The sequence below is a fragment of the Lactuca saligna genome, chromosome 6 (genome assembly GCF_052625555.1).
Source record: "Lactuca saligna cultivar CGN05327 chromosome 6, ASM5262555v1, whole genome shotgun sequence".
NCBI lineage: Eukaryota > Viridiplantae > Streptophyta > Magnoliopsida > Asterales > Asteraceae > Lactuca > Lactuca saligna.
Genome location: NC_136422.1, coordinates 18,934,536 through 18,960,926, shown reverse-complemented (window position 1 = coordinate 18,960,926; position 26,391 = coordinate 18,934,536). Strand labels below are relative to the sequence as shown.

At 41.2% G+C, this 26,391-nt stretch overlaps 1 protein-coding gene across 1 annotated transcript; it reads right to left on the bottom strand.

Annotated features, from left to right (window-relative positions):
* Positions 1-5,049: 5,049 nt before the first annotated feature.
* LOC145002347 (uncharacterized) lies at positions 5,050-8,589 on the bottom strand. The gene is made up of 4 exons (XM_078961637.1): positions 7,689-8,589; positions 6,996-7,609; positions 5,772-6,789; positions 5,050-5,687 (listed from the first exon to the last, which is right to left on the bottom strand). The coding sequence occupies exons 1-4, from the start codon at positions 8,587-8,589 to the stop codon at positions 5,050-5,052; spliced, it is 3,171 nt and encodes a 1,056-aa protein (XP_078817763.1).
* Between the last annotated feature and the right edge of the window lie 17,802 nt (positions 8,590-26,391).

Here is a 26,391-nt window from a genome sequence, read left to right as displayed (position 1 = left end):
CAGGTTGTTGTCAACATGTTCTGAGTCATTGGCGATTCCTCTGTGTTTCAAGTTGAAGGTTGGAGTATTTCAAAGTTGAGAGTTGTGCGAGAGAAAGATTGGTGGTAGAGTCGAGATATTGTGAGATTCAGGGAGGATACATTGCGGTATCCGAGTATGATGCCACGGGTGGTGGATCAGTGGTTGGGGAAATGCTTCGTGAAGTTCTGTGATGACGTATCGAGGCATTTGAGTATGAGGCCGAAAAATTTCAGATTATTTTAAGACTTGAGTCATGAGATGGCAAGTGTAGTATCAAGTGACAATGGTTCCAGTGGGAGCCATTCAACTAACTATTATCAAGCGGAAGTATTCAAGAGTGTAAAGTGCAATAAGAAAAGTGTTGGCCACGATGGATGTCATCAGGAGTGGTGATGCTTAACCTGGGTGGGTGCGTGTACCTATCTATGTTGAGCTGTGAAGTATTCGATAATGAACTCAGTGGGGGTGGTGACCCAATGAGGAGACTATGGGGTGATAAGAGGGTAAGTGGATTCAAGTGGAGTAATCGCTTTAGATTATCGCGGGAAACCATGGAGTGAGCCCATGGCGGGTTAGTGAGAGGGAATGTTATGATACTGCGAGGAGCCATATTATTCGCTAGACAGAGCATAACACATAAGAGTTTTTAGGCTTGGGTAGCCTTATTCTTTGAGTTTCGGGAACTGGGTGGTCAGATCAGGGGCGAGACTGGGGTCTCCATAATTGTCAGCGATCGTTATATTCTGAGTTGAGTTGTGGTTATCGCAATAAAAGGAATTGGATAAGTGAGGTACGCGTAGGTTGTGGGCCATGGTTCATGAGTTGAGTGCTTCATTGGGATGAGTGGTTCCAATTCTGTGTTAAACCAGACTCTCTAGTTTGAGTTTAGCTTCGGTGGTGATTTGAGTAGGCGAATGAGATTCCAAATTCAGAGACGGGTTTCATTTTGAGGAGTATCGTGTGTTATTTGATGTCTTAGACTTGAGTGGGTCGGTTCGTTTGTATGAAGAGGACCATGAGACGCATGGAACTAAAGAGTAGTAGATGACGGAGGTCGAGGGTGAGGCGATTTCAGTTGGGATTGTTGTATCCTCTTGGAGTAAAGCGGACTTCATAACTTGTATGTCACTACGGGCCGAGATAGTTGTTGTGAGAAGGAAGTCAGTGAGACGTTTTGGGGCATGCAATGAGTAACCTTTGGAGGTTCAATTGTGGGGTCGAGAGTTGATCTGGTTCTCAGTGTTGAAAGGGATATCTGAGAGGGAGCTGAGGCTTATGATTGTTAGATGTCAGAGGATGCTTCTGAGCAAGCATGATCATTTTCTTGTGTTTGAGGGCAGGGTGTTGAGAATTCTTTTTTCAGATGGGATTTTGAGTGCAGTACAGTGGATGGTTCTTGGGTGTAATGTGGCCCTTTCGCTCCTTGGAGTATGATATGGAGCGCTTAGTATGTTTGGTGTGAGAGATCGGTAGCAAATTTTTGGGCTTTGACTGGTCTATATTAGTCGATACGAGAGAATCAAATGGGCAATGAGTTTTCAGGGTTCGTTACTCGAGGAGCGATTAACATGGTGATAGCTTGAGAAGGTGGCCTAGCAGTGAGACAGGCCACTATAGTTTTTAGATTTTGGTGAGTCAGAAGGGGTATTGTAGCGGCAGAAGAGTATGTCCTCTTCCGGGTTTGGGAGTTCCTATTTGGTTTCAGGTGTCTCTGGAGGAAGTTAGTTGTGTGGTATGAGACCCCTTCGGTGGTACTTTTCGGGTTGTTGTGATCGATCTATGTGACGTTGAGAAACGATTTCGAGAGCGAAATCTAATTCAAGTGGGGGAGAATTGTAACATCCGGACTTTCGGATACATTAATGTGTCTTTAACCTTGAGACTTATAGAGTGACTTGAAGAGTCGTGAGTCCGACTCGCTGAGTAGCGCCGAGTCATAAAGTAATTTCCCGGGGGTTGGGGCCTATATAAGGGAACTTATAGCCTCATTTGCGGCTCACCTTCACTAAGAGTAAACCCTAACGTCCTTTTGAGCTAGAGAGTGTGAAAGGAGCTAATTTTAGGGTCTCTGGTGGTACATTTCTTTTAAAGAGGAGGGAATGAGTCATCAAGTAATGCACGTGTAATTAGGTGATCATCGACACCCTCGGCCAATTTGAAGGTTATTACATTTCAACTTTCAAGTTAAACGTGCAGGTTAATTAATATTTTTAGATAAAACTACATGTTTGGTCCCTAACTTTTCTGTATAATTACATTGTTTTCTTAACTATATCAAACATTACAAGAACCGTCCCTAATCCAAACTAAATTAGCAAGGTTGGCCCCTCGTTGTTGACACCTTTTCATTCTTCCGGATAACCTCCCTTATGTGCACGACACATAAGGGATTTTTCGTCTTTTTTCCACACTCTTACTCACTGTTACCACCTTCATGTTATTAAGCTAAAGAGAAGGGTTTCAACATTGATTCAAATGTTTGTAAAGAAGAAGCTAAGACAATCTTGAAAGATACAATGGTTATATGGGATCATAAACTTGATATTTACTTCAAAAATGAACATTTGAGCTCTCTTCAGTGATTTAAAGTTGCGAGTCAGTTATGGTAATTTGATCATGTGGGAATGATAAAGATTCTTATTATGTTGTAATTTTATGTTGATATTTTTCGATTTTTGATTTTCATTTATTTTGTTATTTTATGATCTAAAGGTAATCCAAGGATCTTTACAATCAAAATGAACTATTACAGGTACGTCTCCAAATCAATAAGAAGAATGTCTAGATGTGTATTTCTTGACTTATTATATTTCCTTAACATTGGTTGCTTCTAGGTAAATATCTTATAATGTAAAAGTTAGGACCGAGTGGTAATAACCATGTTTACTTTCGGTTCTTAAAACAAGAGCTCTTTATTACAAAGCTTTTACTAGAAAATCATCGCTTAACATTGTTTGTGTAAGGTAATAAACTGGTAATACCTTGATGCTCAAGACCAAACAAAGGAGGAACCGGAAAAACTGTGACAAAAGGATTTTATTGTCGTAATTCTCTATCTAAACGAAAGAATACATGTCCTTATTTATATTAATGAAAGTAATAACCTAAACCAATACATAATACTTGTTAAGCAAGTAGACAACTTCCTAATCTAAATCAAATACTTAGAATAAAAAGGTTTTTCCCAAAATACCCCTACACTCATAAATCCGATTAACCTAACGATCACCCCCTTAATCAGATTAGTCATATCTCTCGTTCAAAACAATGTTGAATCACCATATTCCCGAACCATCCCGACTTTTCCCGAACACACGACCTCCATCTCGGTCATGTCCAATGTCCTCCATACCCTTTTGAATGTTCACAACACATGTAACATGTAACATGGAATCCCGTTGGATACATTAATTACCATCTAGACTTTCCTCGGATTCACGACCTCTTCCTAGCCAGATCCAAAGCCATCCGATTTAAACTTCCACCGCGATAATGTCCACACCATGTTGTTTCTCTAATCTCTTCGTTTGTTGTGATCACCTTTGCTCAAAAAGACATATCCACCGACCAAGAAAACAAAGGAACATGCTTCACCGTTTTCTTTCAATCATGCCAAAAGAACTGAATCGAAAGCCACATGCTTTGACGGATCCTTCCTGCCCGCTTTTCACGTGCCTACACCTGTATCCCTTATCATGAACAAGTCAAACTTTCTTCCTCGTAAATCATTATTGTACGATTAATGTAGACACAACTCTTGATTTTTTCTGCTTTTTGATTTCGATCGATCAATGTCTTATTCTCTTTTTTGACAACCCTGGCCTAATCAACCTTGTTCTGAGAGCACTTTTCCACAGAACAACAAGACAAGGTCACGACCATCTTTATCGTCTTCCTTCACCCGCAAAACAAACCGAATCAAAGCCACCCGTTTTGATGTCTTCCCGTCCGTTTATTCTGTGCCTCCGGTTTGTCTCTCTTTACCTTAGAACAAGCTCGATTAGGAGAAATCAGTGTTGCTGTTGAGATGCTTCAACTCGTGCTCAAAAAAATCCACACCACCTTAATCCGATCTCGGTTCTTACTGCGTCTATCCCGAAAGGCTACAATTTTCTTGAAATCGACTCTCAAACCGGCCGTCCTACGTCTTCACGAGCCTTAGGCTCTGATACCAAGTGTTGGTATAAACCAGGTAATACCTTGATGCCCAAGACCAAACAAAGGAGGAACATGAAAAACTGTAACAAAAGGATTTTATAGCTGTAATTCTCTATTTAAACTAACGAATACATATCCTTGTTTATACTAATAAATGCAATAACCTAAACGAATACATGTCCTTATTTTATAGCTGTAATCTACTATAATAAATGAAAGTTTTTTTGCCACATGTCCTCTTCTCATTAATTTGGACACATATCATTTTTTAGAATTTTAATTTTTTTTATTTTACACTTGTCATTTTATTGTATTTTTCATTTTATTAAATTAAAATTTCACATTTAATATGTAAGGTAATATATATGTAAGGGATTTATTAGAAAGAGTTTATATATGTAATGTATTCAATACATTAAAACCTCATTACTTTTAATAATTTAAATTTTTTCTTATTTTTCTTATAAATTCAAACTTTTCAAATTGTTAAAATTTCATATTTAATTTTTTTTTAAATAAACCCATGTAATACATGGATCTCACACCTAGTTCTCTATTTAAACTAACGAATACATGTCCTTATTTATACTAATAAATGCAATAACCTAAACCAATACGTAATACTTGTTAATACAGCACACAACTCCCTAATCTAAAACATCCTAATCTAAAACAAATACATGAATAAAAAGGTTTTTTTCAAAATACCCCCTAATCTGAAACAAATACTTAGAATAAAAATGTTTTTCCCAAAATACCCCTCGACTCATAAATGGGCTTAACCCAAAAGTTTGTTATTGAAACAAAAATTTCACCATCCATTATATGTTATTTATTTTTTTGGGCTGATCTATTCAACAAGACATCACGTTATACAAACTTCCAAGCAGAAACAGAAAAGATTGGTATGTCTTTCCAATCAATGAGCAAACACCTACCATGAACACGAATTGAACAACAACTCTCACAGTCAAGGCTGTCAATCAACAATTTCGCTTCAGATAACGACTCGGTGCTCAGTTCAATCTCCACCATTCCAAATCGTGCAAAATACGTCCTCCAAACATCAACACTAATATGTCGAATCGTGCGCTCGTCTCCATCAGCTGCCACAATATTGCGTATAGTTTGACCTAAAAATACAGACTCTGACACCCTTCTGCTTGGATCATCGTTGGCCAAACAATAAGACATGCTGTCAAAAAGTGCACCATAGAAGAAAAGGGCTTCAATGAAACGATGAGCAAAGGCAGGTGAAGTATGGTTTGCTTCAATTTCCGCAATCACTGTTATACAAGGATTAATCTTTCGTATCACACCCATTAGATATTCAAGATCGTTCGGTTTCACGATTAGGCCTGATAAAAAAACTGGCGCATAGACTGCAACCTCTTCATCATCATTGAGTTCGAGAAGATCTATGTTGAGATCTAACACGTCAGCTACCATAACAATCTTGAATGTAAATGGGATGTTCATCGACTTTGCAAAATCATCAAGACGCCTTCCTGTACAAACCAAACAACATGTTTAAATTTTAGAGAAATGGAAAACATTATGTTGTAACTTGTAAGACATGATGTAGGAGTTACCTGTATCTTTTATCTTTGATTCGGCTATTGTACCGATAGCAGTAATCTTGACATGTTCAAGATGCCTGTTGTAGTGAGTGGCAAGAGCTTGCAACATAGCTATATATTTCATACCATTCCTGATTTGGAGATCGATTACATGGATTTTTCTTGCTTTTTTTACGTTTTCGATTATCGTATCAACCACACTAATTTGGCAAATACGCGATAATGGATGCCTGTGATGAAATGATGTAATGCTTGCATCAACGCTCATTAACGCTTCTTGAACATCGAACATATGAAACTTATCAAGTCTATCGTGAGCGGATGTTCCAGTTTCACGGTTTATTTTCTCACGGATTGCTTCAGAAAAGTAGTAAACTAATCTTTCGATGGCATTTCCTTCTGCTGAAGAAGTGTAATTGCATGATTCAATGAGTTTGGTTGCATGGTCAAACTGTCGTTGACCTGTTTTCTCAGCGGAATCAAGAAGAGTAAGTAGAAGTTTGATGTCTTTAGCTTCATCATCCGATAGCCCAGAGAATGAAGGTTGGCTAGCTTCGGAGATTTTATCGTTTTCTGAAGAATGAGTATCGATAAACCACTGTCCAGCTAGCCGAATTTTTGCATTGGTCGACAGTTTTTGGTCTTTCGCCTCATCGTATTTGGGGTCACTATCTTTAAGAATCCCAACAGACACAATGGGCGAACCTTTCTCACAGTTGTTCGATTGGACAGGTGTCCCCTTTACGATAGTTTGATCAGATTGAGAGGCAACATCGATAGAAACACTCTGTATATCTTCCGAGTCACCACTGAGACATGGTTCCTGTTCATCTTTTCTGAGTTCCTCAAGCTTGGAAGAACGATCATCGTCTTCAGGTTTACAGACATCCAATTGCTTAGAAGAAAACATCACTAGCCTGAGTGCAATAGAATCACGAATCTTGCGATTAAAATACAGTTGAAATGTACAACTGGATAGTAGCTCTCTGCAGTTATCGATTTCTTCAATGGCGATTAGATGCCAATTAGCCTGCTTAAAAGGACAAACATATCAGATCAGATGTTATCATTATAATAAACTTTATTAAACCGTTTGTCAACAAGAATATATGAAACACAGTTTACAAGAAATACGATAATGTTTCATTAAGGTTACTAAACGTCAACAAGAAACTACAATAAATTTTTTGTTGGTTGTGTTTGAACTATCTGTCATATAAACTTCCAAGCAGAAACAGAGAAGATTGATACACCTTTCCATCCAACAAGGAAACATCCACGATCAACAAGAAGCGAACAAGAATCCCCACATTTGAAGTTATCGATCAGCAACTTGGCTTCATTCAGTGTCGCATCACTCAATTCTATTTCCAACATCCCAAATCGCTGAAAGAATTTCCTCCAAACATCAACGCCAATGTGTCGAATTGTTCTCTCATCTCCTTCAGCTGCCACAATATTTCGTATACAGTGACCATAGAATACAGACTCCATAGCCTTTCTGTTCAGATCGTCGTTGCTCAAACAATCTGACACACTGTCGAAAAGTGCACCATAGAAGAAAAGAGCTTCGATGAAACGATCCACGAAAGCTGGTGAAGTATGGTTTGCTTCAACTTCCGTGATCACCATTACACAAGGATTGATCTTCCGAATCTCCCGCATAAGATATTCGAGACTTTTCGGTTTCACAATTAGGGTTGATAAAATGAATGGCGCGTAGACGGCAACCTTTTCGTCTCCATCAAGTTCAAGAAGATCGATATTAAAATCCATTATATCTGCTACCATAACTATCTTGAAACTAAGTAAGATGTTCATCGTCTTCGCAAAATCAGAAAGATTCTTACCTGCACAAAAGCGCCAAAGATTTCAAAATATATATACACCGGAAATATTTTGTTAACACAGCGATTAGAGCTTACGTACAGGTATCTTTTATCTTTGACTCCGATCTTGTACCGATTGCAGTAATTTTGATATGATCGATATGACATTCACTTTGACTTGCTAGCGCTTGCATCATAACTACATACTGCATCCCTGTTCTAATCTCGAGATCAATTACGTGAATTTTTGTAGCTTTTGTCAAGTTTTCTATTATTGTATGAAACGAACTGAACTGGCAAACTTGCGATAAAGGAACTTTCTGGTGAAATGCAAAGATGCATGTGTCCACGTTCATCAAGGCTTCTTGAAGATCAAACTGCATACTTTCAAGTCCATTACGTGCGACACTTCCCAATTCGCTGTTTATTTTCATTCGAATAGCTTCAGAAAAATAGTAAACCAATCTTTCGACGGGGTTTCCTTCATTGAAAGACATATTGCTGCATAACCGAATGAGTTTTTTTGCTTGATTAAACTTTTTTTGACCCGTTTTTTCAGCGGAAGCTAGAAGGGTAACCAGAAGTTGGATGTCTTTAGTTTCATCATTAGAGAGCCCAGAAAACGAAACCTTAAAGGGATGGCTGAGTTGGCAGATTTCATCACCTTTTGAAGAATACGAATCAATAAATTGTTGTCCAGCAATTCGAATTCTTGCAGGGGTTGACAATGTTTGGTCATTTGCCTCAGGTTCTTCGCCATTACAGCTGGGAACACGAATCTTTTCGCCATTCGTTTTACTTGATCTGCTTGAGAAGTCTTTAACAATTCCAAGTGATGCAAAAGGGTTGTCCTTTTCATCTTCTTCCAACTGGAAATCTGTAGCATTTAATGTATTTTGACAAGGTGGTGAGGTGAATTCGAAACAAATGTTAAGAAGATCTTCAGAAGAAGGATTGTCATCTGCAAGTTTAGCACGATCAAAGTGCTCAGAATGAAACATCGTTATGATCCTGAATGCATGAATGTCCCAGTTAAAATACATTCTAGATTCATGCCTGTAAACGATCTCTAGCAACATGATAGTAACAGGTCGATTAGTTCAATGTGTTCTAGATGCTAATCAGCCTGCTTAAAGGGTAAAACACATATCATTAAGATAAAAACTTCCTACCGAATCAAAGTGTAGAGGTCAAGTACGGCAACCAATTGAATAAAACTAAAAACGCTAGTGTAAACATCTATATGTCACTACTAGAGATTAGCCGATGGAAAACACCAAATAAAATACATTTATTAGAAATACCTGTACTTTAATAAAATTACAGTTTTCAATTCCGCAATAGCCGTATCTAATAATAAAAATTACAAGCAATTTACGAATACAAGTGCCATTTGATCATTTATCTCTTCCACCCTCTCTAATACTGCCGCTACTAGAAACATGAGTTTTAGAGACGGACGAATCCGTCGCAAATCCGTCGCTAAATATCATTTGCGGCGGATCAACCACAAACATGCTCCATTGCGAATTAGAGGGTGGCTAATAACTTAGCGAGGGATTTAGCGACAGATTAGTTTTCTCTTGCGACGATTTTAGCGACAGAATATCCATAGCAAAATGACACTTAATACTGTTATTTAGGACATTGGCGACAAAACCTAATAACAACATTCCGTCGCTAATCCCTTGCAAATCTATATATCTGTTTTTTTTTAATCTATCGCTATTCCCTCTCAAACTTTAGATGTGATTTTTTTTCTTTCTATCGCTGATCTCTTGAAGATTTAAGATGTCATTTTTTTTCTTTCTGTAGCTATTCCTGAAACATCCGGAATCCCAGGTATATTATTTAATATTTATATTTTTGAATTATGAGAAGGAACTCGGCGAGTTGATGCGTAGACTCGTCGAGTAGGGTTGTGATTGATTATCCGGATTTACTTTGGACTCGGCGAGTCCACGATGTTTAATGAAACCCTAAATCCTCTGGGGTTGGAGCCTATTTAAGGGTACTCTTAGCCTCCCATTGCGGCTACCAGTCCCTTGAGAGCTCCCTTAGTAATCTATATCGTTTAGAAGGAAGGAGAAGCCTTTATTGATCTTTCTTTCCTTGGTTTGGCAAAAAGAAGGTGATCAAGAGCAAGAGGAGGCTGAAGGAGGTGTGGTTCAAGTGGTTTCAGAGTCCAGAGATTCCAACTTGAGGTATTCATTCGACTTTTCTTCAGTTTTGGTATTGAACCTAGAGATTAGGGTTTTCTAACCCTTTTTGAGGATGTTTATGTGGAGCCATTGGTCCCTTATCGAGTCTATGCTTTGGATCTGGACTCAAAGAGGTTCAAAGACTTCCATCTAGTATGCTTTATGGGTCCTTGAGGGGTGATTGAACCTAGGTTGCCATTTATGGGACTAAATCTCCATTTGATGCCATTATGTATGTTTATAAGCATCAATTTTTGAGCTTTACGTGATTATATTGATTGGGAAGGTCAGATCTATGGAATGGAGGAACATATCTGACCTTAGGAGGTCAAAAGAATCTGTGCATGGCATGTACTCGCCGAGTTGTTCTTGGGACTCGGCAAGTTGAGTCAAGGTAGCCCCGTGATTCATGCCTGGGGACTCGTCGAGTAAAGGGAAGGACTCGACGTGTTAATTGGACTAAGGAGTTGAGTGGAGACAGGTGGACTCGCCGAGTTGCCCAAGTGCACTCGTCGAGTCGGGTCAAAGTTGACCGTTGACTTTGGTTGACTTTTAGGGTTTGGACAGCAGTGAGGCCTGTGAGTCAAAAGAGGGGTAAAATGGTCTTTTACCTTTCTGAGGATTTTAAGAAAGGTTAGAGTACGGTCATATTTATGGGAATATTTTCCTTATGTGTTTAGGTGGATGCTAGATCGCATTTCCCACAGAGTCAATGAGTTACCGAGATATCTGAGGTGAGTCTTCTCACTATACTGTACTCGGAAGAGTATTTATGTGTGATCAGAAGGTCGGATATGTAATCAGAAGTATGATTTGTATGTGATTAAGTTAACGGTTTGTATGTGCTATGTATGCTATGCTTGATGTGGGCCGGAAGGCATTGTGATGAGGACCGGAAGGTCGACGATGGTAGGACCGGAAGGTTTACCGGGTTGGGACGGAAGTCCCCTGAGACACATGGATCGGAAGGTCAGGGCCTGGAAGGGCGTATGTGTCTGTAAGTAGTATTTTGGGGAAGTCACTAAGCATTTATGCTTACAGTTGTTGTGTTATGTGTTTCAGGTACTAGCGAGGACCGTGGGAAGGCGCTGACGTGATCTGTACACACTAGCGGAGGATTTATTTTATGATCTTGGGATTTATATGTTTTGTATGACGATATGATATATTGGATTTTTATGATTTGATTTGGAAGAAAACATGTTTAAGAAATAAAAAATTTGTTTTGAAAATTTACGTCGTTACAAGTTGGTATCAGAGCCTTGGTTTGAGGGATTCGGGTACACCTTCGGGCGTAACTGAACTCAAACCAAGGATTTGAGAAAAAAATTTCAATAAATAAAAGCATAAAATTTTATAAGAGATTTTGTGATAACCAAAGAAGAAGCAGTGTGTACGGTCAGCCAACGCCCGAACGGTAAAATCCCCAAAATACGCTTACAATATGTGTTATGAGATATGTTATGCATGCTAGAGTAGACTAGGTATTCATATTAGGACTAGAGTGGCCTGATTTGTGATGCCTTAGTCTAGGGGAAACCTGCTGCTAGGAGATGCCTTGAGAGCGAGTAGGTAGCCAGTGCATAGCAAGAATAGAGTACTCGTGATCAGGGGTCCAAGGAGGAGGACTTGGGGTGAATGCTGATGTGGTGTAGTCAGTGGTATAGGGCCCGTACTACTGAAGACACCGGATCAGTGGGCAACCCAAGTAAGAATCCTTTGGGTATCGGAGGCCGAGTAGGGTTGCGTTATCGAGTGCGAGTATGCTCGATTGAGTCTCTGACATTCTTATATTGTATTTCAGAGGCATTATGGTTGGGACACGCCACAAACTTGGGACGAGCGGTGTGAGTGACGAGGAGCTTCGTCAGATAATCCACGATGAGGTGGCTGCGGCAATCCGGGCCGAGATTCCGAAGATGTTTGGGTCTATCAAGACCACACTGATGGAAACTTTCGATGAGCGGTACACCGCAGTGACTAAGGCCGCAACTGCTGCAGCTACGGCAACTGTGGCTGCTGCCAGACCTCAGGGAGGTGACTCGTTGCTATTCCGGGAGTTCAGCAACACGAAGCCACCCGAGTTTGATGGGACGCAAGATCCGATCGCTGCGATGAGATGGATTGCTGACATTGAGGGATGCTTCTATACGTGTTCATGTCCGGAGCATCTGAGGGTACGGTTCGCTTTGAACCAGCTCTGCCTAGGGGCGAAGGATTGGTGGAAGTTCGTGAAGGCGAACTTCACTCTTGCAGAGATTTTAGGAGTTCTTGACCCTCAAGCAGGGTAATGATTCAGTTGCTGTGGTCTCCCGGAAGTTCCATGAGAGGGCGATGTTCTGCCCTGAGCAAGTGTCTTCTGAGCAGTCACGGATGAGCTGATATTTGGGTATTCTGAGGAGGGACATTCGGGAGTTCGTATCGAACTCGACATACCGGACATTTACTGAACTCCAGGCAAATGCCCGGAAGAGGGAGACCGAGTTGGAGACTCAGGCCAGGGAGGAGGCCGAGTCTCAGCGGGTGGATCGACGCCCGGCTCAGCCTCAGCCGGCAGCCAAGCGGACCAAGTCCGTCGATTCTAGGACGGGAGGTCAGAAGGGCCGCACTTGCGGAAAGTGCGGTAAGGGTCATGAGGGGTCTTATTGATCGTGTGCTTGCTAAAAATGTGGCAAGGAGGGGCATATCGCTAGGGATTGCCCCAAAGGATTTATGGTTTGTGTGACAATCGTCAATCTTGAGTCAAGTCAAGTCATCAAGTCAAGCCGGTCAGCTCGATTAAACCTTGTGCATTAGGGTTTGTGTTATGTTCATACTGTATAACTTGCTATATTAATGGGAAAACATCACTTGAGAAAAGTCTTGTGTTAAAATTTCCTAAGCCCTAGTGCTAATCAATGAACTAAACTGATAAAAACCATGTTGCATACTCATTGGGAGTGTGTGGGATCCTTAATCATGACTTATCGGGGCTCAAGAAACTTGCATTGTGGAGCCAAACACTCACAAATGCCACACTTGAAATCTCTCTCAAATATCTCTTTGTATGAGAAATCTCTCCAAGAATGTCAAATCTCTCCCAAATCTCTCCAAGTATGTGAAATCTCTCTCAAATATCTCTTTGTATGAGAAATCTCTCCAAGAATGTCAAATCTCTCCCAAATCTCTCCAAGTATGTGAAATCTCTCTCAAATATCTCTTTGTATGAGAAATCTCTCCAAGAATGTCAAATCTCTCCCAAATCTCTCCAAGTATGTGAAATCTCTCTCAAATATCTCTTTGTATGAGAAATCTCTCCAAGAATGTCAAATATCTCCCAAATCTCTCCAAGTAGGTGAAATCTTTCCCAAAAGTTCCCGTAACTTTTTGGAATCATTCGGGTCATACCGACCCTTAACCGGGTCAAAAACGGCTTAAACGGGGCGAAAACGAGAAAAATAGGCTTTAGGAACCGAAACCGGGGAGAGAGGCCTCTTAGGACCAGAACCGAGCCTCTGGTGGCTGAGGCATGCGAGACCGAGCCTCGGTCTCTGCCTCTCTCGGTCTCTGCCTCTCTCGGTCTCTTCTGGTCGCTCGGTCTCTGCTCCGCCTCTCTGTCTCTTCCCTCCTCTCGGTCTCTGCCTTCTCTCCTCTCTGTCTCTTCGCGCCCCTCTGTTCTCTCCTCCCCCCTCTCGGTTCCTACCCTCTCTCTTCTCCCCTCTCGGTTTCTACCCTTCCTCCTCTCGGTTTCAGCATCAGAAGGCCGAACCTCAGCCAGATTTCGGAAATTTGTCACTTTTAGCCCATTTTTGATATTTTTTAACATTTTGAGCCCGTTTTTCGTGATTTTAAAGCGGGATTTTCTCCAGAAATTATATTTGAACATAATAAACTCTAAATATTCATAATTTAAACATATTTTTATGAAAATCATTATCTAAATAATAAAGATCTAATGGGGGATTTATTTAAGGTGGAGTGTTGACTTTGCCTTAACTTATGACACAAGCAACCACCCCATACCCACTCTATGACCAGCCATACCTCCCCACCTTACCTATGTCACTTCAATGTCCCTTACACTCAAATTACACTCACTCCCACGTTTTTTTTGAGCTGGAACAAACACCCACACTCCTCATTTTCTCTCATTGCTCTCATTCCACTAAGTAACAAACACCACTTTTCTCTCAAACTTTTTCTACACAAATTTTCGAGATTCAAGGCTGATTTCAAGTGTTCTTCCACTCTTAGTAAGTAAAAATTCATCATCCCTATTATTATTTCACTTCATTCTACTCAAATCTTTGATTTCTTACACAAACTCCATAACTATAATGTTAGATTCTCGAAAATCTTCAAGGCATCTCCAAGTGTTCTTGAATTAAACACTTCCATTCTTCAACAATCATCTACTGAAATCACTTAAGGTGAGTTCATACCCCTACATTTTCATGTTTTCTCAAGTTTTCAGGGGGGGAATACAAGTTAAAACACTAAGAACATAACTAAATTTTTTTAACAGCCTTCATCAGAAAAGTTCAACTCCATTCACGGACTGTTTTGGGCATCTTAAACATTTTTTTTTCAAAACTGTACAAGGTGCAAATAGTTCAAGTTTTTAGCTTTAAAATGACTACTTGCACATCTCCATACGATTTTTCTACAATTTATGGTGATTTTTACAAAACTGCCTATCATTTCAAACAACAATCCGGACCAGTCTGTGATTTTGGACTTATTCACCCAGGTTGGAGATCATTAAAAATCGTGATAAAAATTATGAGTAAACTAGACACATTTTTTGAACTCTCAGAATTTACGGATCTAGTTTTCGACTTCGTATGATTTTTCTATGATTTTTCCAAAATAGGGCAGAATGGCTAAAGTTAGCCAACAACATGTAAATATCATAACACTTTGTATTATGTTGAGCAAAGTGTATAATCATGAGTTCTAATTATTGAATGTGTTTCCTTGTTAGTTTGTCATCATGAGCTGAAACTAAGTAATTCATAATAAATATTATTCATTCATTTAGAACGCGTATATTAAACTATAAAAAGTATAGTTTGATAAATTCATAACACTAATACATATCTATAAAAGAGTTCATACATATTACATACATTTTAGATAAACTATAATAGGTATAGTTATGATACATCACTCAACACACTCGTACAAAAAGGGTACATTCATACAAGAAAGATTTATATTCACACACATTTCACGTAAACTTGTTAACCTATGTTGTGAGACTCTCTCTCTCTCCCCGTACGTCCGAGTGCGGGATATAAATTCCTGGTAGTTATAATCAGAATCTCCTTGAGGGAGAACGTGATACTTGTATATAGATTTATATTGGGTTTGACACCCCACACCTTGCTGCTAGCTACAATGGGACCTGCAGGTCCACGGGTGACAAATGTCATTTCATTTTCACGACGCCTGAGAAACGTTGTGGCAGGTTCACATAGTCACAGTATGATTATAGCGACTCACCTAGGGAGATAGCAATTCATAAAGTTTACGGGATTTCATAAAACCGAAGTAGGTTTTAGGTTGATTTAAAAATTTACTTTCCATATCATTTCAAACTCACGACATTTCTACTAAGTAAGGATGATTTCTTATACATTTTGGTCTTTGGTTATAAGGCTACATTATACGGATTTTAAGGAAAATATCGGATTTTTTTCTGAAACAAACGCGACATTTATATGTGAAAGACTTCTACTATGTTTTATAATAAAAACTTATGAACTCACCAACCTTTGTGTTGACACTTTTCAAACAACTTGTATTCTCAGGAAAACACTAACCAGGTAATCAAGTGCTTTTGAGGATGGGACGTTAAGGCGTCAAACTTTTCATATTTTGTCAACATATTGTAATTGATTTCGAATCATGTAATTCATACAAGTGATGTAACTTTTTCAATTATATATATGTTGGTTGTGTTTGCTTAAATTAGTATGGAAATTGTGGTTATGATACTATACATGAAGTCCTCCACCCCCGGACGTTTCAGCCATCCTTGGTTTGGGGGTGTGACAGATTGGTATCAGAGCGCGGTTTATAGTGAATTAAGTATGTCAAACCACATAAGATATACAAACTATAAACACATTTGGGACTAAAAGTCTCTGATTCTTAAAATGCTTTAACGAGTTGTACTTTTAGAAAACAAATAATTTCTTGTTTTAAAGTATACTTACATGCATTCTATACTAGCATGGTGTCATAACTTAGGAGAACATAAATTGAAAGAGGAGGAGTCGAACATTATTAGTACGCCTTAGCATGTGTAATCAGTTCTGGGAGGGATATAGCCTGATCAACTATATCCGTCCAAGAAGTAACTTACGCACACTAAGGAATAGTCGTAATGAGCAACAAATCTGATAACCTAATTACACTCCATAAAGAACACGCTAATAATCAAATATAAACATCTAAAAATACTATAGGAGTATTTGCACGTTTCTATAGCGCCAGTTTATTATTTTCCGATATGTGCTTCTTAACCCCGTTTCTCGTGCAGACGACATGGCAGGATTTCACATACCTGGGGACCCCTATTTTCCCAATCAGGGAAACGCGGGATGGATCGATGATGAGCCCGAGGAGGATCTCGAAGAGGATCCCGAGGGGGAGCCCGAGGGGGAAGACGAACAAGAAGAAGAAGAGGAAGACGACCAAGAAGAAGAGGAAGCCGAAGAGGAAGAAGAGGAAGGTGATGAGATAGTCATGTTTGGGAACGAAGCGGAGGAACCACCAGAAGTATTCAACCCTCCCTACATCGCGAGGGTACCCGCGCACCGTTTTGGATACAACAAACCAAAACCCCCTTGGGTAACAACGATCGAAAGATGGAGCCGACAACAACGCCAGCGGTCACCATATGGCTACCAACGAGGTTACTATGATCTCACTCATGGTGGACCGGCTGACAGAGCTCTCCCCGTCACGATACAACGAATAGCAAGTATGGATGATCGTGGTAGGACGACGACCGATCAGGTCCGGGAGTTAAGCGCCATCGTACAGTCTACTACTGATCGCACCAGAGACCTTGAATGAGACTCCCACCACAGTGACCAACTCATTCAAGACCTTCTCGCAGCTCAAGCAGAAACAAGAGAGTATCGGGAAAGATACATGGCACTCGAAGAGAGAATGGTTGCAGCCGAACGCAGATTGGCGGAACTACAGGGCGCATCGACATCATCGCAGCCTCCGTCAAAGAAGGGTCGCAGTGATTAGAACTCGTTACTATTCTCACGTCTTGGTAGTAAAACTTTATGAGTACGCGTTGGTGCTACTCTTTGTATGTAGGTCGACCCTGCGACTAAGTGATTACACTATTCAAAGGGCTTTTGTAATGCCAAAACTATCTTTTGTAACGATGTAATGTAGACCCTTATGAGGTCAAACTTTTCCCTCTAAACGTTATGTACTAAAAGTTATCAATGAAATTTGGCATGCGTTTTATTTATTGAATGTTTGGCACTATACATCATAACCTGATCACACAAACAGTTTACGAATAATAAAGTTTTGATAAAATACAAGAGGGATGAAACCAGTAACACTCGACTCGTTATCACTATTGAAGTCTTACCGACTGGTCATTTTTTTTATGACAGAACCATGACACCAAGGAAAAGACCAAGGCCTTCCAACAACACAGTGCCGCCTCCACCACCACCTCCGCAGTTTGATCCTGCGATGTTCCAGGCTGCAGTAACGGCAGCAATGTCTCAAATGGGAACCAATGGTTCTGGTGGTTCTGGATCCGGAGCTACCAATTCCATTCATGGGGACAGCATGGGGCGTACGAGGGAGTGCTCTTACAAAGACTTCACGAATGGCAAACCCGACCCTTTCAATGGAAGCGGGGGCGTCATCACGCTGGTGCAATGGTTCGAAAGGACCGAGGCAGTTTTCGAAATCTGCGCTTGTCCCGAAGCAAGCAAGGTCAAGTATGCGGCATTCACTTTCACTGGAAAAGCACTTACTTGGTGGAATGGCCGAGTTAAATCACTTACTCCTGCAGTAGCTAACGCAATCAGCTGGGAGGATTTGAAAGCCTTAATGTTAAAGGAATACTGCCCGAGGGGCGGAATACAAAAACTTGAAGAAGAACTTTGGAACCTCAGAATGACAGGCACTGATCTTGAAACTTATACTGCCCGTTTCAACGACCTAGCACTTCTCTATCCAACAATGGTCACTCCAGAAGAGAAGAAGGTGGAACGATATCTCTGGGGGCTGTCATCTCAGATTCAAGATAGTGTATTGGCCTCGAAACCCACTACCTTTGAAAGTGCCAAGGAATTGGCACAACAACTCATAGATCACAGGGCTAGCCGTGGTACCGTGATAACCACCACCGACCGAACAAAAGGAGGAAACAATAAGAGGAAATTCTGGGGCAATAAAAAGAAACAACCAATGCAGGACCCTGCCAAAAAGCAACAGATTGTTGCTGTCCGTGCCGCCACTACTGCTGTCACTTCAGCGCCGCCGAAACAGTACACGGGAACTCTTCCCAAGTGCAACAAGTGTAACTACCACCATAACGGTGCTTTTCGAGAGTTACATTGCAATAACTGCAACAAGAAGGGACACACCGCACGATTCTGTAGAGCGACTACCCAACCCGCCGCTCAAGTCGCTACGACCGCCAACACCGGAGCAAGCCAAACCTGCTATGGATGTGGTGAAACGGGACACTTCAGGAGGAACTGCCCCAAGGCACGAGCCCCTAATACTGGGGGTGTAGGGAGAGTCCTAACTTTAGGGCAGGGAGAAGCAGTCAAGGATCCCTCTGTGGTTACTGGTACGTTCCTCCTCAATAACTCTTATACATGCGTACTTTTCGATAGTGGGGCAGAAAGAAGTTTCATAAGTCACCAATTCAAACATATACTTAAGCAAAATTCTCAACCACTAGAAGATTCTTACATCGTAGAAATGGAAAATGGAAAGGTTGAGCGCGCTAATGATATTTACATAGGGTGTACTCTCACTCTAGACAACCATTTGTTCAAAATTGACCTTATGCCGGTCACCATAAAAAGTTTCGACATAATCATTGGTATGGATTGGTTAAGCCTTCATCGTGCCGACATTCTATGTTACGAAAGGGCCGTCCGCCTCAATCTGCCGAATGGCAACATTCTCACCGTTTATGGCAATAAACCTAGTGCGAACCTACAAATCATCTCTTGTGTTAAAACCCAAAAGTACCTCCGAAAGCAATACCATGCTTTCTTAGCCCACATCGTAGACAAGAAACAGGAGGTGAAGGACATCAAAGAAATTCCAGAAGTATGCAACTTCCCTGATGTTTTCCCAGACGATCTGCCAGGTGTACCACTCGCACGACTAGTCGAATTTCGGATCGACTTAATCCCAGGAGCTACCCCCGTCGCCAGGGCTCCATATCGCTTAGCACCGGCAGAAATGCAAGAACTATCCAGCCAGTTGAATGAACTATTGAGCAAAGGGTTCATCAGGCCAAGCTTCTCGCCCTGGGGAGCACCAGTCTTATTTGTAAAGAAGAAGGATGGGTCTTTTCGCATGTGCATAGACTATCGAGAACTAAACAAACTCACTATCAAAAACCGTTATCCCCTACCCCGAATCGATGACCTCTTCGACCAGCTCCAAGGAGCCAGCTACTTTTCGAAAATCGACCTGAGGTCGGACTATCATCAACTACGAGTTCAGGAAGAGGATATCCCCAAGACGGCATTCAGAACTCGCTATGGGCACTATGAGTTTGTAGTGATGCCATTCGGGTTAACAAACGCGCCTGCGGTGTTCATGGATTTGATGAATCGAGTGTGTCGACCCTTCTTGGATAAATTCGTCATCGTATTCATCGACGATATCTTGGTCTATTCGAGGAGCGAAGAAGAGCACAGACAACACCTACGACTAGTTCTGGAGATTTTGAGAACCGAGAAGCTTTACGCCAAATTCTCAAAGTGTGAATTTTGGCTCCGTGAAGTAGGATTCCTGGGCCACGTAGTAAGCAAGGAAGGAATACATGTGGACCCTTCAAAGATCAAAGCAATCGAAGATTGGTCAACACCTGTAACGCCAACAGAAATCCGACAGTTTTTGGGACTCGCAGGCTACTATCGAAGATTCATACAAAACTTCTCCAAGATCGCTAAGCCTCTCACCTCCTTGACTCAGAAAGGTGTGGTGTTCGAATGGCAAGATAAACAAGAAGCCGCCTTCCAGACACTAAAGCAAGCCCTATGCAGCGCACCAGTCTTGTCTCTTCCAGAAGGAACCGATGATTTTGTGGTGTATTGTGATGCTTCGAATCAAGGCCTCGGCTGTGTGCTCATGCAAAGGAGAAAAGTCATCGCTTATGCATCAAGGCAACTGAAGACACATGAAGTTAATTATACAACCCACGACCTTGAACTGGGAGCGGTGGTGTTCGCCCTGAAGATCTGGAGGCACTACCTCTACGGCACCAAGTGCACCATCTTCAATGATCACAAAAGTCTTCAGCACATTCTCAATCAGAAAGAACTTAACATGCGCCAAAGAAGATGGGTGGAATTACTGAATGACTACGAATGTGAAATTCGCTACCACCCGGGCAAGGCCAATGTAGTAGCCGATGCCTTAAGCAGGAAAGAATACTCGGGTCACCGAGTAAAATCCCTAGCCATGACCATCCACTCCCAACTGGCCACCCAGATCAAGGATGCCCAATTAGAAGCCTTGAAACCAGAAAACATGGCAAGCGAAGCACTAAGGGGGATGGACAAGAACTTGGAAGTCAAAGGGGATGGAACTCGTTATCTCATGAATCGAATCTGGACACCGAAGTTCGGTGGGTACCGAGATGTTGTAATGAACGAGGCCCACAAGACTCGATACTCCATTCACCCTGGGTCAGATAAGATGTATCTAGACCTCAAAAGGTTATACTGGTGGCCAAACATGAAGGCTGAAATTGCTACTTATGTGAGCAAGTGCCTTACTTGCGCCAGGTTAAGGTGGAATATCAGAAGCCATCAGGACTACTTCAACAACCGGATATGCCCGAGTGGAAGTGGGAGCGAATAACCATGGACTTCATAACCAAACTGCCTAAGACATCAGGTGGGATGGATACCATATGGGTGGTTGTGGACAGATTGACCAAGTCCGCGCACTTTCTGCCAATAAAGGAAACAGACAAGATGGAGAATTTAACCAGGACGTACATTAAAGAGATCGTGCGACTACATGGTGTACCAACATCCATTATCTCTGATCGAGATAGTAGATTCACCTCGCGTTTCTGGCAGTCCCTACAGAAGTCTTTGGGAACTAGGCTTGACATGAGTACGGCCTACCATCCACAAACTGACGGACAAAGCGAGAGAACCATCCAGACATTGGAAGACATGTTGAGAGCCTGTGTAATAGATTTTGGTAAGGCATGGGATACCCATCTGCCGCTTATCGAATTCTCTTATAATAACAGCTATCACACTAGCATTGGAGTCGCTCCATTCGAAGCTCTCTACGGTCGCAAGTGTAGATCACCACTGTGTTGGGCCGAAGTTGGGGATACTCAGCTAGCCACAGGGCAAGTCCCTGATAGCACCCTTACTGGGCCTGAAATCATAAGGGAAACCACAGAAAAGATCATTCAAATTCGGGAAAGACTGAAAGCGTCTCGTGATCGACAAAAGATTTATGCGGATAAGCGACGCAAACCTTTAGAATTCCAGGTCGGAGACCGGGTACTACTAAAAGTTTCCCCCTAGAAGGGATGATACGTTTCGGTAAACGTGGGAAACTAAATCCAAGGTACATCGGTCCGTTCGAAATCCTTGCTAGGATTGGTCCTGTGGCGTACAAACTCCGACTACCACAAGAACTTAGTAATGTACACCCTACCTTCCACGTATCCAACTTAAAGAAGTGTCTGTCTGACGAGACACTCGTAATACCACTCGAAGAAATCGAAGTTAATGAAAATCTCCACTTTGTGGAGGAACCCGTCGAGATCATGGATCGAGAGATCAAGAGAACAAAATAAAGTCGCATTCCCATAGTGAAGGTTCGTTGGAACGCAAAATGAGGGCCTGAGTTTACCTGGGAACGTGAAGATCAAATGAAGCAAAAGTATCCACATCTTTTCCCAAACCCTTGAAGTCCCAGCCGAATTTAAATTTCGGGACGAAATTCCCTCTAACGGGGGGATGATGTGACAATCGTCAATCTTGAGTCAAGTCAAGTCATCAAGTCAAGCCGGTCAGCTCGGTTAAACCTTGTGCATTAGGGTTTGTGTTATTTTCATACTGTATAACTTGCTATATTAATGGTAAAACATCACTTGAGAAAAGTCTTGTGTTAAAATTTCCTAAGCCCTAGTGCTAATCAATGAACTAAACTGATAAAAACCATGTTGCATACTCATTGGGAGTGTGTGGGATCCTTAATCATGACTTATCGGGGCTCAAGAAACTTGCATTGCGGAGCCAAACACTCACAAATGCCACACTTGAAATCTCTCTCAAATATCTCTTTGTATGAGAAATCTCTCCAAGAATGTCAAATCTCTCCCAAATCTCTCCAAGTATGTGAAATCTCTCTCAAATATCTCTTTGTATGAGAAATCTCTCCAAGAATGTCAAATCTCTCCCAAATCTCTCCAAGTATGTGAAATCTCTCTCAAATATCTCTTTGTATGAGAAATCTCTCCAAGAATGTCAAATCTCTCCCAAATCTCTCCAAGTATGTGAAATCTCTCTCAAATATCTCTTTGTATGAGAAATCTCTCCAAGAATGTCAAATCTCTCCCAAATCTCTCCAAGTAGGTGAAATCTCTCCCAAAAGTTCCCGTAACTTTTTGGAATCATTCGGGTCATGCCGACCCTTAACCGGGTCAAAAACGACTTAAAAAGGGGCGAAAACGAGAAAAATAGGCTTTAGGAACCGAAACCGGGAAGAGAGACCTCTTAGGACCAGAACCGAGCCTCTGGTGGCTGAGGCATGCGAGACCGAGCCTCGATCTCTGCCTCTCTCGGTCTCTCTTCTAGTCGCTCGGTCTCTGCCTCTCTCGGTCTCTTCTGGTCGCTCGGTCTTTGCCTCTCTCGGTCTCTTCTGGTCGCTCGGTCTCTGCCTCTGTCGGTCTCTTCTGGTCGCTCGGTCTCTGCTCCGCCTCTCTGTCTCTTCCCTCCTCTCGGTCTCTGCCTTCTCTCCTCTCTGTCTCTTCGCGCCCCTCTGTTCTCTCCTCCCCCCTCTCGGTTCCTACCCTCTCTCTTCTCCCCTCTCGGTTTCTACCCTTCCTCCTCTCGATTTCAGCATCAGAAGGCCGAACCTCGGCCAGATTTCGGAAATTTGTCACTTTTAGCCCATTTTTGATATTTTTTAACATTTTGAGCCCGTTTTTCGTGATTTTAAAGCGGGATTTTCTCCAGAAATTATATTTGAACATAATAAACTCTAAATATTCATAATTTAAACATATTTTTATGAAAATCATTATCTAAATAATAAAGATCTAATGGGGGATTTATTTAAGGTGGAGTGTTGACTTTGCCTTAACTTATGACACAAGCAACCACCCCATACCCACTCTATGACCAGCCATACCTCCCCACCTTACCTATGTCACTTCAATGTCCCTTACACTCAAATTACACTCACTCCCACGTTTTTTTTGAGTTGGAACAAACACCCACACTCCTCATTTTCTCTCATTGCTCTCATTCCACTAAGTAACAAACACCACTTTTCTCTCAAACTTTTTCTACACAAATTTTCGAGATTCAAGGCTGATTTCAAGTGTTCTTTCACTCTTAGTAAGTAAAAATTCATCCTCCCTATTATTATTTCACTTCATTCTACTCAAATCTTTGATTTCTTACACAAACTCCATAACTATAATGTTAGATTCTCGAAAATCTTCAAGGCATCTCCAAGTGTTCTTGAATTAAAAACTTCCATTCTTCAACAATCATCTACTGAAATCACTTAAGGTGAGTTCATACCCCTACATTTTCATGTTTTCTCAAGTTTTCAAGGGGGGAATACAAGTTAAAACACTAAGAACATAACTAAAATTTTCTAACAGCCTTCATCAGAAAAGTTCAACTCCATTCATGGACTGTTTTGGGCATCTTAAACATTTTTGTTTTCAAAACTGTACAAGGTGCAAATAGTTCAAGTTTTTAGCTTTAAAATGACTACTTGCACATCTCCATACGATTTTTCTACAATTTATGGTGATTTTTACAAAACTGCCTATCATTTCAAACAACAATCCGGACCAGTCTGTGATTTTGGACTTATTCACCCAGGTTGGAGGTCATTAAAAATCGTGATAAAAATGATGAGTAAACTAGACACATTTTGTGAACTCTCAGAATTTACGGATCTAGTTTTCGACTTTGTATGATTTTTCTATGATTTTTCCAAAACAGGGCAGAATGGCTAAAGTTAGCCAACAGCATGTAAATATCATAACACTTTGTATTATGTTGAGCAAAGTGTATAATCATGAGTTCTAATTATTGAATGTGTTTCCTTGTTAGTTTGTCATCATGAACTGAAACTAAGTAATTCATAATAAATATTATTCATTCATTTATAACGCGTATATTAAACTATAAAAAGTATAGTTTGATAAATTCATAACACTAATACATATCTATAAAAGAGTTCATACATATTACATACATTTTAGATAAACTATAATAGGTATAGTTATGATACATCACTCAACACACTCGTACAAAAAGGGTACATTCATACAAGAAAGATTTATATTCACACACATTTCACGTAAACTTGTTAACCTATGTTGTGAGACCCTCTCTCTCTCCCCGTACGTCCGAGTGCGGGATATAAATTCCTGGTAGTTATAATCAGAATCTCCTTGAGGGAGAACGTGATACTTGTATATAGATCTATATTGGGTTTGACACTCCACACCTTGCTGCTAGCTACAGTGGGACCTGTAGGTCTACGGGTGACAAATGTCATTTCATTTTTCACGACGCCTGAGAAACGTTGTGGCAGGTTCACATAGTCACAGTATGATTATAGCGACTCACCTAGGGAGATAACAATTCATAAAGTTTACGGGATTTCATAAAACCGAAGTAGGTTTTAGGTTGATTTAAAAATTTACTTTCCATATCATTTCAAACTCACGACATTTCTACTAAGTAAGGATGATTTCTTATACATTTTGGTCTTTGGTTATAATGCTACATTATACGGATTTTAAGGAAAATATCGGATTTTTTTTCTGAAACAAACGCGACATTTATATGTGAAAGACTTCTACTAAGTTTTATAATAAAAACTTATGAACTCACCAACCTTTGTGTTGACACTTTTCAAACAACTTGTATTCTCAGGAAAACACTAACAAGGTAATCAAGTGCTTTTGAGGATGGGACGTTAAGGCGTCAAACTTTTCATATTTTGTCAACATATTGTAATTGATTTCGAATCATGTAATTCATACAAGTGATGTAACTTTTTCAATTATATACATGTTGGTTGTGTTTGCTTAAATTACTATTGAAATTGTGGTTATGATACTATACATGAAGTCCTCCACCCCCGGACGTTTCCGCCATCCTTGGTTTGGGGGTGTGATAGTTTGCTTTCATTGCAACCAGACCGGCCATCAGAAGGCCGAGTGTCCTCAGCTTCACCAGGGATCAGCACAGGGATCTGCGCCTGCTGCTAGGGTTACCGAGATTCGACCGGCGAAGGCCGAGGCTACGAAGGCTCGTGAGAGAGCTTTTCAGTTGACTGCGGAGGAGGTCCGCGCGGCGCCCGATGTTGTGGCTGGTATGTATTTTTTCATGTATTTACTTTCATGTCGAGATATTGTGCTTATATTATGATATGCGTAGGTACTTTTCTTGTGAATTCTGTACATGGCTTGGTATTATTTGACTCGAGTGCGAGTCGGTCTTTTGTATCTTTGGCTTTTAGTCAGCACATCAGTATTGATCGGGAGGTGATGAGTCAACCACTAAGGGTTTCCATAGCTGATGAGAAAGCGGTATATGCCACCGAGGTGATTCGAGGATGCGTACTCGAGATTTTTGGTGTCAAGTTCCCTATAGACCTAGTTCCTATTGCGATGGGAGATGTCTGTGTCATCGGGCATGGACTGGTTGAGTAAGTTTGGAGCGGTCATTGACTGCGAGAGACAACCGGTGACCATACGAGACCCTAATGGGGGAGTGCTTACTGTGTATGGCGAGGGGACCCGGTGTGTGTCAGCGTTTTGTTCGGCTGCCAGGTCAAGATAGAGTTGATAGCAGGGCTGCAGTGGATTCATAGCCTATGTGATGGATACACGAGTGGCCGCGGGGAGGCCAAGTTCGATCGACGAGGTACCGGTAGTGTGCGAGTTTTCGGATGTTTTTCCTGAGGAGCTGCCGGGTGTGCCTCCGGAGAGGCAAGTGGACTTCCGTGTTGATTTGGTTCCGGGAGCAGCACCTATCGCCAAGGCACCTTATCGCCTCGCTCCACCAGAGATGCAGGAGTTATCCTCGCAACTTCAGGAGCTTTTGGGAAAGGGGTTTATTCGACCGAGTAGGTTACCTTGGGGAGCGCCGA